This window comes from Lates calcarifer, unplaced genomic scaffold (genome assembly GCF_001640805.2).
Source record: "Lates calcarifer isolate ASB-BC8 unplaced genomic scaffold, TLL_Latcal_v3 _unitig_1103_quiver_824, whole genome shotgun sequence".
NCBI lineage: Eukaryota > Metazoa > Chordata > Actinopteri > Centropomidae > Lates > Lates calcarifer.
Genome location: NW_026115289.1, coordinates 44,766 through 61,657, shown reverse-complemented (window position 1 = coordinate 61,657; position 16,892 = coordinate 44,766). Strand labels below are relative to the sequence as shown.

Sequence of the window (16,892 nt, the reverse complement as noted above, 5' to 3'; positions counted from 1 at the left end):
GCTCTTGCTGTTTTCTACTATGTGCTCCACTGAAACTTTGCTCAATTTACTTAGTTTTCTTAGACACACTTCTGAGATGAAACACCTTCCCTTCAAAGGAGTCTTAAATGAAATTTAAGATAAAACTTAAGATGAAGGATGTAGCAGGGAGCCAAATCCAGCAAGTAGGGCGGATGGGGAGTGGCGATTGTTTTGATTGTCATTGCATCTGTGTTACTAGTTAACAAGTATTATTATAGTGTTCCTAAGAAAGTGCTCAGTGAGTGTATTTTTCCACAAAGTGGTTGTTAGCCAAATAGAGAGATTTGGTTTTATCTCTTGACCAATCCACAGACTTCACTGTCGACTGTATTTTTACAGGAGCTACTTTCTACTGTCAACAGTAAAGTCTGTGGATTGTCCTGAGTAATGATATGTTTCTGGAAAGAGGCTGCATGTTGCTGTTGACCTGTTCAACTTTTTCAACTGTGACGTGATGTGACTGATGCAAGAAAATGTTAGTTTAGTTCTTTTTCAGGATAAATGGCATGCATTCTTTTTGCAGAAGTTTATTTATTATGCGTGTGTGCAATGGTGTGTATTCTGCTGTTGATGCATGCACCAGGAAATGATTTAATGATTGAGCACACAAAATAGGAAATATTTTTAACACTGAAACACTGAGAAAAACAGCAAAACAAAACCTTCCTGATAGACCCGCCAGGAATTTGTCCACTTGTGATTGCCTTTAGATGCAATATCTTCACATAAAAGTGTTAAGAACCACTGTTCTGAGCACTGATCGCAGAACTCAGTCCTCAACTCAAGTTTTTGTACAGATACATAATTGTGTGATACATGTGTGAAGTTGTCTTCTCTGGCAGCACTGGCAGACTGCATACTGGTCTCAACATGTTCCAGAGCATTTCTAACCTCACAGGAACCACATCTAACCTGTTTACCTTTGTCTTGTTTTCAAACTGAACCAGAGATAATGTTAATATCAAGATCCTGAAAAGGTTAAGCTCACGTAATCCAAATTATAAGAGAACATACTGTATTTTTCCACTTACACTAGTGGTTGTTAGCCGAGTAGATACGTTTCAGTTTTATCTGACTTCATTGTCAACTGTATTTTACAGGGATTGCTGTCTTCTGAAGACATGGTACCCTTAAAAACTATTGACAATAAACAGCCAATGGATTGTCCTGATTAATGACACACTGTTGGAAAATAGGATGATGTTGACTTTTTCAGCTGTAATACCTACATAACACAAACATAAAACAGTTTGGGGTTTTTTGCATCCATAAGACACCAAATCACTTTTAAAACATGATGATGTGCTCTTTGACTTTCTTTTTGACTTGTTTAACAACCAGAAATATATTTTAAAGTTCAGGATCCTTTGAGACAAAGCAGCTTTAAAAAAAAATGAAAAAAACATGACCGTGAAGAACATATGAGTCGGTCTGATCTCTGGAAACCTCCCCCAACTGCAGCTTCTTTATGAAATACTCATGAAACTGCATAATTTTCTTGTAGCGACTATGTTGTTGTCAGGTTGGTTTCATAGATTGGCAACAAGCCCCACAATGACATGACTAAAGCAGTCAGCCCCAACCCGCCTATAATTATAATTATCCAAATATTGTAATTTCCATATCATCTTAGAACAGGTGTGGTTGTGTGGAGCCCCAGTGTTAACAAACGTTGTAGGCTACTGTGTTGCCAGGTGTGTAATGCATCTTTATTTTACTGGTCTGGTCAGATGATTTGTCTTGAAGTCAACATTACTCTGAATCATGGCCATGAACTTTAATTTCATGGAGATACACAAATGCTCTACTTAGGTAAAAGTCCATTTAAAATTCTACTCATTCATAAGTACAGAATCAACTTAACATCCTTCCAAGTATCAAGAATAAAAGCACACTATATGGGGATCACCAAAGTGACTGTAATTCACCCCATGGTATGAGGAATGTCATATAGATCATACAGAGTTGGCTTCACCTAATGTGCTGATGAGGCTAATTCTGTGTGATCTTAAGATGGTCTCATGGAACCAACCTAGAAAATAGAGAGATTTGCTTATCTTTAAATCTAATAATGATACACTAGACTTCTTGAACAGATATTTCTGTAGCTTCAATCACTGAATCCTCCATGTTCAAATATTACATTTATCCACACACGCCTGCACGTAAAACCAATGATTGTGCACTTTTGTTTTACCTACCACATTGATTGATACAACACAAATTATTTGTAAATATTAAAACGCAAGCTTCACAGTAATATCACAGTTATACCCATGATAAAACATACTGCAGAAGCTGCATTAGCAGTACAATAGACAAATAGACACATCACAAAACAAAATCCATTTGACAATATACAAGCGAGTGTATAAAAATTGTATATCTGACAAAAGGTTCAACTGCTGAGAGAGGAAGGGAAACACTGCTGACAAGAACACTCCCCTCTCTTCCCATTATTTTAAGCTAAGGACATCTAATCAAATATAGTACTTAAGTACAGTTTTGAAGTCCGTCGAGATACAGAGTATTTGCTTTTGATGTTTATCTTTATTTCCGTTCCACTGCATTTCAGAGGGCACACAGGCAAAGATTTATGTAGCACAATTGTATTTCTTCCTTCCTTTGCCATTAATCCTCTCCTCAGATTTATCTTGTAACTGGTTTATCACAACTGTGCAACTATTCTACATTTACAAATGTACAACTCATGAAATAGGTGATTTATTTATTACATTTCTGTAATGTAATTATGCATTTAAACTGATCTTGCTGAGTGTGCCCTGCAGACTGAGAGGAGGGCACACTGGCAAGAGGTGGAGACTCTGTAAAACAAAGGGCTCAAGACTGATCAACCACCAGTGGAGTCGTGTTTGTGCATTAAGGAGGAACAGACAAAATGTAAGTACACCAGTTTCAATGTATTACATTCTCCACTGAATACATTGCATTGGGATAACATGTAGAGGTTTACTGTGTTATTGTCACTATATTGTGTTGACAATCCAATCAGTAATATGCTGTAAAATACTAATGAAACACAGAACTGAGAGTCATACTGAAGTGACAATAATTTTAAAAAATGCAGTGAATTTTGTAGCACTATTTACTTTTTCTGCTGGTGTACTGGAAGATGATTTATCAAGATTATTCAGGTGTCAGGGATTTCTCTCTGTTTTCTGCACTCTTCAGCTGTTTTAAAGAGGAACTGAAATAAGAGGAAATAAGCTTTTTAAACTGTAAATATTCCTATAACCCATCAGATATGTTATTATATCTGAACTATGGATTGTGATGTGTGGAAAAGGGAGTGGTCACTGCCTCACTCGCCCAAATGAACTGAGTAAATATTACAGCTTGTGATAGAACAGCCTACATGTCATAAAAAAGTGTTGAAGTCCAGTGCTGTGGTTGTGATACAGTTTTACAAAGTTTGTGTCTACAGCAGGCAACCGTAACACAAGTGAGAGAAGCTACAATACATTGATAAATTAGCTGTCATTACTTTGCTATTGTGTTTGTCTCAGCCACTTACTCATATATTGAATCTCTGAAGCTATGCCCAACATTTCTGGCTGAGGTATAATAGTGAATATGATTTAAGATGTGTCAAGAACACACAGTGCCTACATTACAAGTTTTAAGTATTAATGATTGATTGAATATTATTATTTATTATACTTATTTGTTTACCTTTCAGTTTCTACTCTTCGACATGGATGAGTTTGTTTGTAACAAATTAACTGAATGGGGTCTCAGCAAGTGGATACCGTGGTTTAAAGGTAAAGTTTCACTGCATTTCCTCTGAGATATACAGATACAATATCAATGTGACTTTCCAGTAATGAAACATCTAAACACCTTCTAACACAGAAATAAAAATGCTGCTTTGTTCTATTGTTCAATGCTGACACATCCATAACAGCTTACATTTAGTTTTTTGAAAGATAAGTGTGTAAATAAAATGCCTGTAATAGAAAACATTGTACTTTTTCACATAGAAACTACACATTAAATAACATGAGAGTAATGGCTCTTCTGTGGCATCCTGTGAGTGATTGAAATAAAAGAGTAGCACTGAAATCAAGACTGAAATGTGACAAATAGTTTTAAAAACAAGAAAACTGCATTCAGCTCATTCAACCATGCAATTAGTTCTGTGAGCCTGACATGTTCTTAAAGATTAAACTGACAGCTGTGTCCACAACACTTTGAAACACTTATTTATATTTATATTTATATTTATATGACTGAAATTCAACTTAATATTTTTAATTACAGAGGAAGGAATTGACATGGAAAGTTTTTCCTGTCTTAATGACCAAGACATTGCTACCTTAATCCCAAAAGTTGGACCAAGGGCAATATTCAGGAGGAGATTCAAGTTGTCAAAGGTAATTTTTTGCATTGTAAAGATACTTCCCAAATATTCTATCTAATGTCATAAATTTAAACTCATGGCATTAATTAGAATGTTATAATAATGTATTTGCCTTTGTGTATAAAATATGTCACTAGGAAAAAAAACTAGTCATACAGATTATATTTTTTGTGGCTGATTAAAATTTTACACAGCCTTCCACTTTATCTGCAGGATCATGAAGAAGCAGCTGATTGTGCTCCAGTAAGGATGACATATTATAAGACAAGCTGTCAGAGTGTTCTGTTAGAGAACAAAGCCTGTGTCAATGTAATTTCTTGATCAAAGACTGTCAAATATTTACATTCATTCTCAGGTTTTGCCATCCACCAGTAACACAAGCAATAAAGGTGAGATATATGTTATACATATTGTATATCTTATTGGTTACAATTAGTGTTTGTTTGTGTTTTTAAGGCAATAATATTTTTCTCTTCCTTTTTATTTAAAACAAAAAAAAAGGAAAGAGAAAGTTGGATCTTCAGGGAGAGTCCAGCATATCACCGGCTAGTAAACGACCATGTGAAAAAAAAATGCAACCCGGTATTTATATTACTTTCTAAACAATGGCAACCTGCAGCCTACTACAGGGTTAAAACTTCTATGTAATTAAATTTTCTTCATATAGCAAATATTATTTCCTACATGAGACATTTCTCATCGCCTGCTAATGTTTTTTAAACCCAGCCAACTTTTTTTTATTTTCATAATTAGCCATAGTATATTGTAAGCCTGGTGATGCACATTATTTTCCCACTTTCCTTCTTCCTCCTGTTTTCTTAATCAAGAGACCTCATTTTGCATTAACTGAAAACACTGATTCATGGTTTCTGCTGAATAGTTTTTTAATTTTGCTCTGACAGAGGAAATACTGTCTGAAGTGAAAAACATAATGACAAATGTCAAGAATAAACTACCAGATGAAGACAGCGGAGGGCTCAGTGATTTCCTGAAGTAAGTATGAAGTTTTCCATATTCCAGTACAGTAACCCATTGGAAATTAAAGTAGTGAGAATGTTATCAGTTGTTCATATTTGGAAAACTATCCTGAGCTTGAATTATAAGTTAACAGAAATACTGAACCATGTTGTGTTTTGGTGTTTTTGATTGTTTCAATTTGTTGATAAGCTGATTGAAACCTTATTAAATGGCCAAAATCAAAATATGTATGAAAAGTTCATTATAATTCGATTTTTGTAAAACTCTGACACCTGCAACACATTACTGACTGTGAGTAAGTCTTGGTGACTTAAAAATCCTCCTATCCTTCCAGACTTTTAGCACTTAAATGCTTTTAAATGCTTTACAAATTGCTCTTAGAGTTCTTGGACTGACACCTCCCTAATTTCCTGTCTCTTAACTGCCAGTTAACCATAGGATGTTTTGAGAATATGTAGGTTAAACTCTTCACAAATTTGTTTATAATAGTTTATGATTTATTTTATATGCATTTAATGATTCATCAGCATGTAAGCTAAGCTTGATATGTAAATGATCACTGACATTTACCACTCGGTCTACCAGAATTCTGCAACTACTACAATGACCATAGCAGTCATAGTTAGACTGCTCGGACATTATTTGTATATAATTTGGATTATCATTAAAAAGATCTAAGAATAAATTGGTGGAATAGGTAAAAAACACATCAGGACACTAAATGAAAACTATAATATGAAGCTTCTTCCAAACACCAAGAGGCATCACTCTCTGAACCTGTTCCTCTGTTGGATTCTTCCTCATCAAGGCTCTGAAGCAAGGCTAAAGCCACCATAACTGTCATTTTCTTTCTACTTGTCATTTTTGTCTCTCTTGGGTTTAGAGTGAAGCTATAATTAGGTTTTAGCTTCACAGAGCATAAAAAACAAACAGACAAGAGAGCAGGAGAAAGAGCGGGAAAATGTAGCAAATAAGGAAATATGACACCCCCTGTTTACTGGTCATTCGAGGTAGTAATACTCAGATCTCTTTTGTGTTTTGAAATTTTAATGATAAAACAATGTTAGAATAAAATTTACACACATTTAGGAAAAGTCAGGGTCCTATTGGTACATAGGTTTTTTTTAAACCAAGTTATGACATTGCAAATTTTGAAAGCAGTCAAAATGACAGTTCAAGTGTTAATTGCATTTCCTCTTGAATAATCCCTGTATTTAAACCTGCAATAACTGACTTTTTTTGTGATATCTAGGTGCAGCAAAAATAAGCTGCAAACACAATGCTGGCTTAGATTTGTTGATATACCAAACATATTAGCAAATACTTACCTGTTTTACACATATAGCAGTTATGAAGCAGTATTAGCATACATGCAGACATGTTTCTGACATATGACAATATGTCAAGAAAGTCCAATATTTTTTGTCTTTTACCTCTGTTTTTGGTATTTGCAGATTCCTGAGGGAAGCATTTAGCTTTTTAGCCTCAAAATGTCCCATGTGCATCAGCTATAACTGGGTCTCCCTGCCATTTTGTGCTGGGGAGCGCTGTAATTTATCAGAGCTTTTTGCTGAAATTGGGTGCCTGGTATGTCAGAAAAAGACTTTAGAAGTGCTGAGCTAAGTGTTTTAGTGTTGTTGCTAATCAGTGTACGTCTGTGTAAGTTCATCACTATGAGTAGCCCCTTATATATTAGTAGTCATTAGAGACATTGTTAACATAAAATATTGATTATAGCTGCTATAGATTATTATGAGCAGGCTCTCCTTAGACAGATGTCTTCCTGGTTTTGACATGTTTTTTCAGTACTTGTACATTTCCCAAATTAATCAGTTAACCCATTTTTAAACTCTTGTACAACAGGACTAAAATCAGTGATTTGAAGATAGACAAGAGGGAGCTGGTCGGTGTCTTTGGTAGAACTGGGGCTGGAAAGAGCTCTTTGATAAATGCCGTCATTGGAGAGAAGAATCTTTTGCCCTCTGGAGATGTCAGTGCATGTACCTCAGTCATGATTAAAGTGGAGGCGAACATGCACAACCCAAAGTATGAGGCAGAAATTGAGTTCATTACAAAAGAGGTAAAATGAGCCAAATATGTTTCTTTACTTTAAACAAGTTGAAAAGTTTTGGTGTAACTGCAAAAATACAGATCTGGTTACATTACATGCCATTTAATTCAAATAAGTGAAATGTAATTAGCATTTTTGCTTCCCAGGATTGGGAAGAAGAGTTGTGGTACTTGAATCGCCTTTCTAGGGATAATTCAGGTCAGGAGAAGGAAAACGATGATGATGGTGGTGGTGGTGGTGGTGATGATGATGATGATGATGATGATGATGATGATGATGATGACGACGACAACGACGATGACGACGACGACGATGATGATGACGATGGTGATGGCACTGCTGAAAAGCTGTCAGCAGTGTATAGAAAAGAATGGAAAAACAAATCCCCTGGAGACCTCATGGAAAGCAAATATTTCAGAGAGATTAAAGAATTTCTCCAAAACAAGAACAAAACTTTGACACGTGAATCAGTGAGTAAGATTTTTTTTAAAATCTTATATGCAATATGTGAATCACTTCTTAGAAAGTATTCTTACATGTCTGACAGAGTAGATGCTATGAATTCACAATTATTGAGGTTTGTATAACTTGTATACAGCCTAGCCATTCTAGTTTGGTTTAGTTCAACAATAATTTAACATAAAACTAAAATCAATACATAGAAGCTTCTTGACAAATCTGTGCTCAACTACAGCCCCATATCAAATTTACCCTTCCCAGGAAAGCCATTGACAACACAACAACAAAAAATCCCAGGTCTTATTGAGGTCCTAGATGATTCTGGCATGAACACTGTCCCAGCCAAAATTTCTATTCTTGTATTATTAAATCTCAGTGCTGCTTTTGGCCCAGTTGGTCCCTTTGAAGTTGGATGGGTTGGAAACATGGGTTGATCTCTCTGTTACTAGTCCAGGTTCTATATGCAAAGATCAAAAATCAATTACAGTGTTAGTCTTTTATCATTTGAAAAATACAGCTGGAGTAAGAGAACTTATGTTCACAGGATCTTGAAAAGCAGGTTTGACTATTGCAAAAATCTTTTCTTAGTTCCACTCCAAAACGTATGTATGCAACTGAAACAAAATGCAGCTACCAGAGTTTGATTCAAAGAAGGCCTGGGCCTAATTATGTTTAAATGTGCATCTAAATAAAATCACCTTGCATTACTGTACTTTATTTTATTATTTATTACAGGCTGAAGAGCTGTCTGTAGAAATTGCCAAATACACAAGAAGTGACTCAGAGGAGGGAGAAGGTAAAGAAGCAAAGAGGCAATACTGGCCACTGGTGAAGTGTGTGACTGTCAGGGTGCCTAATAATGACTTTCTCCAGCATGTCACACTTGTGGACCTTCCTGGAAGTGGAGACCGTAACAAGAGCAGAGATGAAATGTGGAAAGAGGTAATTTATTCACATGTACCGGTACTCAATTGTCTGTTACTGTAAACTGTGATGTCCCATTATTACAAAGCACTGACAATTAAATTAATCATACATAGTTAACTTGCGATCATGCCTCTTCAGATTGTTGGAAGTTGTTCTACTGTGTGGATCGTGACTGACATTAATCGAGCAGCAGCAGAGAAAGAACCCTGGGAGATCCTGGAAAATGCCAGTAGCCTCATGGGAAATGGTGGCGAGTGTCAGCACATTCACTTCATCTGCACCAAGTCTGATCTTATTGAAAATGTGGACAATTAGTAAGTGAATTAAGATACAAAAGTACATAGTGAAATTCAACATCCAAATTAGACACTGAGGCATTTTCCAACAGCATGAGCAAAAAATCTTTGAACCTGTACCATGCCAGCTTTATAATGTGTGTATGTTCCACTGTTGACAATGTGTGGATTTGTAAAGACATGAGAAACCAGGTCATTCACATTCCTTTTTAAATGACAATATCCACATTCTGATTGTCATCATGTCTTTTTCTGGCTTTCTGACTCTAATAGATTTAGTTCATTTAGTTCATCTGATCATTGGTAATGGAAAACAGCAGCAAGAATACAATTAATGATCCACGTTATATGACTGAACCCAGATTTTCCCTTAATTTCAACTTGTTTATTGTGACGATTGTGCCATCATATGTCTTGTTTTACTGACTAATTACCACTTCAGTAACTTGAGTTGATGACACACCCGCGAGCGTGACAGGGAATCATCAGAAATCCTTACCTGACTTACTGTAGAATGTGCCACTTGATAAAAAAAAGTCTTTGCTTTTAGTTCAGCAGCTGATCGCATATCTGAAAGAAACAAGAAAGCCAAGACAAAAGTGATCAGAAAATTCAGGAAAAAAAGTAAGATTAAGGTGAGCTACATAGACTGACAGAAAATGTAAGACAAAGATTGTCTACAGTGACAAGCTTGCGTCAAAATCAAAGCCCTTTTTTTCAGAAACACTTCAGTGAGGACTGTTTCAAAGTGTTCACAGTGAGCTCCACAGAGTTTCCAGAAGGGAAACGTCTGAAGCCAGAAGAAACTGGTAGGTGAAGTCTCCATGACAGAAAATGTGGAGCTCAAATACATATTTACTTTAAGCACTTTATTTCAAATAAGAATGACTTATAATTTAAAGAAAAATATGTAAAATACAAACTAAATTTCCATTTTACAGAAATACCCCAACTTCAGGAATTTCTTCAAGGTCTCAATGACTGTCACTCAGAGACATTAAACTATGTGTCTGGAGCTTACGGGATTCTGTCTCTGATTCAAGGGGCAAGATGCAAAGAAGAGGTAGGTCACATAACAAATTCATGTCAAATATGTTAACTACACTCACTGCATTGAAAATATGGATGTGCAAATGTCAAATGCCTGGCTTCTTACTGACTTGTGGAGTAACTATGTTTTAATGTCAATTAGATACTGAAAGAGTCCACATGAAATGTCACTTATAAAAATTTTTAGCCTTAAAGGTAGTTGAAGTTTTAGTTACTTCAGAGAAGCTGCATAACCACAGTAATTAAAGGGCAGTCATACACATGACCAACAGAATTTCATAAATAAACCTGTGTTTGATTTCAGGCTGGCATAAAAACAGATGTGTGTGCAAAGCTTGAAGCAACCATGAAACATGAACTTGATAGAGTCCGAAAACCCATGGAAGAGGCTTATGAGGCTTTTGAAAAATGTCTTGTTGAGGGGGTTAAAAAATCAAAAGGTTCATGTGAAGGAAACTTGAAGTCCATCTTACATCCTGTATGTATTTTGATTAGACTTTGATTGAAGCAATTGATCTTGCACTTAATACGAATATGTCTTTAAAGATGTATGTTCCTGTTTTGTCTCAGAGAAAGGTATCAGGTGGAGCTTTTCACAGGACACTGAGGTGTATACTTGAGAAAAAAGGCACCCACAAACCAAAAAAAGGGAAGCAAATAAATATCAACATGAAGTTAAGTTCACGCCTGACTAACAGCATTGATGAAAACTTCAGGAGGACCTTCCCGTAAGAAATGACTTAATGAAGACACAAAAGCTTTTGTTGGAACATTTACAAACTCCAGAGGATGTCTAGAATTAACAAATTCTACTTTATTAAAATATTCCAGATTACATAATAATTACAGAAAACATTTCAACTTGTAAACATTTTTCAGAAATGACGCAAAATGTGGACCATTCAACGGAGTCGTCAAAACATTTTCACTTGACACACAGAAGTTGATTCCAAAGTACAAAGATGTCGAACTGCAACTGATTTTTCTTCAGACAGAGGTAAAACACCAGAATATTATCATCCTACCCATTAGTCTCTTATCAAACAGTTTAATTAAACACATATCTCTCTCTGCCTCGCTTGATTCTCACCAAAATAACTTGGAATTTATTTGAGACTTGCACATGTGTAACTCCTATCTCTGCCAGTCAGCCAATCATTTGGCAGCAGTGCAGAGCATTAAATCATGTAGATACAGGTCAGGAGCTGTATCCACATGATTAGATACATCTAATCATCTAGATACACAATTAGCGGTATCTAACTATAAACATTAAATGTTTTTAATTTACGTATGGGGATATATAAACATTATTTGTCTATAGTCTGAGTGGGCAAAATATACACTCAACAGCCTCTTTATTAGGTACACCTGTTCATCAGCTCATTAATGCAAATGTCTAATCAGCCATTCACAATGCAGCAACTCAATGTATTTAAGCATGTACACATGGTCAAGACAATCTGCTGAAGTTCAAATTGAGCATCAAAATGGGGAAGAAAGGTGATTTAAGTGACTTTGAATGTGGCTGGTTGTTGGTGCCAGATGGGCTGGTCTGAGTAGTTCAGAAATTGCTGATCTACAGGGATCTACAATAGAGCTTCTTTGGGATGTGGTGGAATGGGAGATTCACATCATGGATGTGCAAATACTATGTCATTATGGACCAAAATCTCTGAGGAATGTTTCTAGCACCTTGTTGAATCTATGCCATGAAGAGCTAGGGTTCCAACCCAGTACTTGCCAGGTGTAACTGATAAACTGACCAGTGAGTGTATATCCACCCCCACCAGGTGGAAAATAGGCTGAAAATCTGTTTAAATAATTCACTGCTTTTAAGGTAAAACTAAGTTGTTTTTTTTAATGAAAAAAGAGTAGCCTTATTCGAATTACCTTGTTTGTTTGTTTGTTCATACTTTATGTTTTCTCTTTAAGGAGGAAAAAATTAAGACAAGAGTCAACAAAATTATCCAGGACAGTAAGAAAACAATCTACAACAGTCTGACGGAGACAATCGAGAAAGAAATGCAAGACTGCTACAAAAGTAATACAGAAGATCATGATATATATATATATATACACATATATATACACATCCTGTCATCATAATAATAGACATGTACATTCATCATGACTGTGCAGATGTTTGATGACTTTTTCCTGTTTTATTGTAGAAGCAGCAAAATTTAGAGGACAGGACACGCTGAAAAACATGAGGGACACTATTGAGAAGCATGTACATGACTCAAAGGACACTATGTTTGACATGGCCAAAAATGAGATGTTGAGACAACTGGATGAACTGAAGGTTTGTCACATTTTATAATATGAAACAGAATGTTGATATACAGTAGTAAAACATGTTGTGCTGCACATCTTTATCTTTGTCCAAGATGTAGGTCATCATCTATATTCTAAAAGTTGCTTTTAAACACTGCAGTCACTGTCATAGATGTGCAATTATTGTTATTATTCTAAGACATAAATCTGCCTATATGAATGAACCATTTTGCCCGGTCTCAACACACATCTAAACTGTTAATTTATGTATGATTCAGTTAATCTTTAACACAATATTTGGTTGCGTGAGTGATAAGTAACAATGGGTTGTTTTGATGCTGGATTAGACGTTCATCCTGGAGGAACTGGAGAGAACTCTGAAGGAATCAATTGAGCTGTCACTCAAAACAGATGATCACTCAATCCCAGGTACAGAACATTTCAAAACAAAGGCATTTAGCTAGATCACCAGCAATTTTGTAAATATATAATTAATATTTATAAATAAACAGGTTTCCAATTTATTTTACCTTTTAAAAGATTTTTCATTAGAGCTTGGCATGGTGAAGAGATATTATGATGAACTGAAGTCCTGCATGGATGAAGAAATGTCATCAGTAAGGTAAAACTTTTGTTTGTGTCTACATAATGAGTTTTAAAGGGCCTTAATTATGAGATATTCTTGTTCTGAACAATAATTAATGACACTTTTAATTACATGTGTGCTGATTCACCCGGTCCAGCAGCTGCACTGAGTCCATGACATGGGAACAGGTACGTTCTAGTCAAACTCTTTATCCAAACCAAGGATGCGCCAACAGGCGATGGGATTTTGTTTTCCAGTGTGAACAGCTGTCCTCACATTTGTAGTTCAGTGTTAAGTAATGGTTGATGAGACAGTTCTTTATCATTGCTGTTTATCTCTCTGGTAGGTGTTTTAGATTTGCTCAGTGGAAAGAAACAGCAGAGGCCTGATCACCTACTGAATGTCCCCGCAGACATGAGGTCTCTGGATTTGTGCGCAGCTATTTTTATCAAGTTATTATCTTTGTTCTCTTTGAGTGGTGGTTTGTTATGTACTTTGACTTTGTTTTTTTGTGAATTAATGTAGAGAGATTTTAGATTTTTTTGGTCTGATATTATTGACATTAACTGATGATAGTACAGAGGCAGGTGGCTGACATGTGAAGGTCTACATGGTACTGGTCTCTGCCAATGCCCCAGAGGCTTTGTGTTTTTAATGATTTAATAGTTTTTTTTTCTGTCCATGACTTTATTTTGTGACTCAAGTGTTTGATGATTGGGATAGGAGTACCACTGATTATATGGCTGTTTAAATGAAACCTTGAACCTTGAATAAATGATTTGATTGTGGGTTGGATTTCTCAAGTAATGATCTTGAATCACTATTTCTCCACCATGTTTAAGGAAAACACTTTTGCTTACAGGAAAATAATGTTTTTTATGTGTGTTCATGTGAGAAATAGAAGAAGAGAGAAAAGTCTTTTTAGTCATTTAGTTATATACAACTTATTATTTTACTATTGTGGTATATTCGATGGTGATGATGTGAAGCTGATGAAGAGAAGATCTCCGCTGACACTGTCTTACTTGCATATAGAAGTTTATTGCAAAGAAGTCCAGCATCAAAACAAGCACTGCAGTAACTTGTGAGAGGATCCGTGCCAATATGGATCTCTCTCCCAACAGCTCTCAACATCAGTATATATATATATTAGTCATCTTTACGATTTATAGCGAGACATCGGGCTCTCACTCAATGACCTCACTTTTCCAAGAGACAGAGAGAAGGGAGGAAAGGCCCTCTCCCTGCTCCTTATATGTATATGTTCATGGCTACTAACCTAAACATGAACCCAAAGAGTAGAAAGTAAAAGTAAAAGTAAGAACAGATTCTGAATGCAAAACTGTATTTGATATTATCCAGTGAACCTCAATAAAGTTAATTTTTGAGTGAAATGTGCCACATGTGGTTTAGTTTCATAGGTTCATATTTAGAATGTTGTTTTAAAAAAAGTCCTAAAACCTGATTTTTCCAACCTTGTTCTTGCCTATGTCTTACCTAACAGTCCTAATGTCAAGTTGGTTTTATTAATCATCACAAATCACAAATTTACCTCAGGGGCCTTTACAATCTGTACAAAATACAACACCCTCTGTCCTTTAACCCTTATTTTGAGTAAGGAAACCACCCTAAAACACCCTTAAAGTGGGAAAAAATTGAAAAAAAGGAAGGAGAAAGAACATAGCAGCGATTCCTTTTACAGAATGGACAGACACACAATAGATGTGTGTACAACATAGTAACTTTGCAGAAAAGGCAATCAGGACAACAAAATTATAGGCAGACTGTAAACATAGTACACATAGTAAACAACGTATTTTTAGTTACATTCACCACATTATGTTTCTTACTCCTCTTCCACACATTTTTCCAGGAGCTATTTAAAATTAACTTATATTGAACTTATAACTTAGTGTCATTTTGTGTCCAAGCAATTGTAATTATATAGTTATTTTGAAATTAATTATACGGTACTAGTTTAGGCATGTAAATTAGTCATATGTGTCAAAACAGAATTTGTAAATAGATGCATGTATGCAGATTTGTACACACACACATACAATTTTAGCTTTGACTCTAAACAGTTTAATTGTGTTACAATCGTTTTTGTACCTAGGACTCATTGGGTGGATTGTCCTGCTGAAATGAAGTCAGATCTCAATGTATTTTTTTATGCAGCACAGTTCACCCAAATTACTTAAATACATACACTCATTATCATGGACATCTGTATACCTGATTGTTCGTGAAATTATTCCATCAGTTAATCATGTGACAACAATGCAATACAGAAATCATGAAGATACAGGTCAGGAGGATAATGTTCACATTGAACACAAGAATTGAGGAAAATGTGATCAAAATGTGTGTCAGTCTCTGGAGCAACTCATGAAGGTGTTAAAAACAAACAACATCCAGAGAACGGCAGTCCCAAAGACAGAAACAATGAACCTGTTCAGTGGGCACAGATTCACCAAAACTGGACAGTTGAAGACAGGAGAAGTAGCCAGGTCTGAGGAAATCTGGATTTCTACTGGGGTTCGAAAATAGTAGAATGGGAATTTGGTATTAACAACATGAATCCATGGACCCAACCTGTCTTGTATCAACAGTCCAGTCTGGTGGTGGTGGTGGTGTAACGGTGTGGGCAAAGTTTTCTTGGCACACTTGGCCACAGTTTGCTGTCTTCTAATGGCTACTTCCAGCACCATTATACACCATGTCACAAAGCATGTCAGATCTGAAAACCTTTGCAATGTGGTAGAACATAAGACTAGCAGCATGAATATCTGCACAGATTATGTGAAGTGATCATGTCTACATGGACCAGTATCTCAAACAAATATTTCTAGCATCTCGTGGAATTCATGCCATGAAAAATTGAGAGCAAACAGAGCAAACGTATGAGACAAAACACAGAGTCCGCACCTATGAAATGTTTTGACTTAAATACAAGAAGGTGTGTCTATAGCTGGTCAGTATGTATGCAATGTCTTTGTGTGAGAATGAAACACAAACTACAAACAAATGACAGATCAGTTCAGATCAGAGGAAGAGAGGGAGAGGCTGCTCAGGTGTGTTGTATCTCTGAAAAGGTTTCGGTTCCACCCACCAATATCCTGGAACAAAGGACAAATACAACCAGGAAAGATAATATCGAGCCAACCCTGAGGCCGTCACACTAACTGAGTGCTCAGTGTGTTTTTCCATTTACACCAAGTGGTTGTTGGCCAAGTAGACTGTTTTAGTTTTATTTTATAAGTCTTTCTCTCAACTGTTGATAATCTCACATCCCTGTCAACTGTAAAATCTGTTCAAATAGTTATAACCTGACATGTTAGGCTTTCAGAGTCAATATGTGGAACGTTTGAGACTCCTCCCCTGTATAAAGGGTATCTCTCACCTTTACCTCCCCTCAGTGATGCATAGAAGAGGTAAGCAACACTGTGGTGGTAGGTTAATAAGTTTACTTGCTAGTTTAAACTTACTGGGTAGTATGCTAACATATTCCTGTGTCATTTAATTTGTGGAGAAGCTCAAGTTACATGATCACAAGTGACTGGAGGATTTTGTTGTTTACTTCTTTTGTCAGGAATGTTTTCTGTGTTACATATATTGAATGCAACAAAATCTTCCCCAAGGCTGTAGAATTTGGTAGGGATGGTAGTATCCAGCTTGTACTGAATTGTTGTTTTTGTCAGTAATTATACTTGGTACACAAATAGTTAACAGCTTCTTCTCAGTCCTGCCTTCCTAACCCAATATCACTAATAGGATTTACTTTGCCATTTCTTGTTAACATGTGAGATAGTACATGCAAAAAGCCTTACCTACCAGGGCTGG

The 16,892-nt window shown here is 36.0% G+C and overlaps 1 protein-coding gene across 2 annotated transcripts; it reads left to right on the top strand.

Moving 5' to 3' along the window:
- The first annotated feature begins 2,816 nt into the window (after positions 1–2,816).
- Positions 2,817–13,852, top strand: LOC108886316 (nuclear GTPase SLIP-GC). Of its 2 annotated transcripts, XM_018681099.2 has the most exons (23): positions 2,817–2,922; positions 3,722–3,803; positions 4,303–4,415; positions 4,616–4,645; positions 4,758–4,791; positions 4,904–4,984; positions 5,305–5,395; positions 7,244–7,460; positions 7,598–7,921; positions 8,646–8,852; positions 8,976–9,151; positions 9,684–9,768; positions 9,855–9,942; positions 10,075–10,196; positions 10,488–10,661; positions 10,754–10,911; positions 11,063–11,180; positions 12,119–12,227; positions 12,358–12,491; positions 12,811–12,892; positions 13,004–13,085; positions 13,207–13,237; positions 13,396–13,852. In XM_018681099.2, the coding sequence occupies exons 2-23, from the start codon at positions 3,737–3,739 to the stop codon at positions 13,402–13,404; spliced, it is 2,532 nt and encodes an 843-aa protein (XP_018536615.1). In that variant the 5' UTR covers positions 2,817–2,922; positions 3,722–3,736; the 3' UTR covers positions 13,405–13,852. The 2 variants fall into 2 exon arrangements, with proteins under 2 accessions (XP_018536615.1, XP_018536617.1); XM_018681101.2 differs by lacking the exon at positions 4,904–4,984.
- Positions 13,853–16,892: the final 3,040 nt, after the last annotated feature.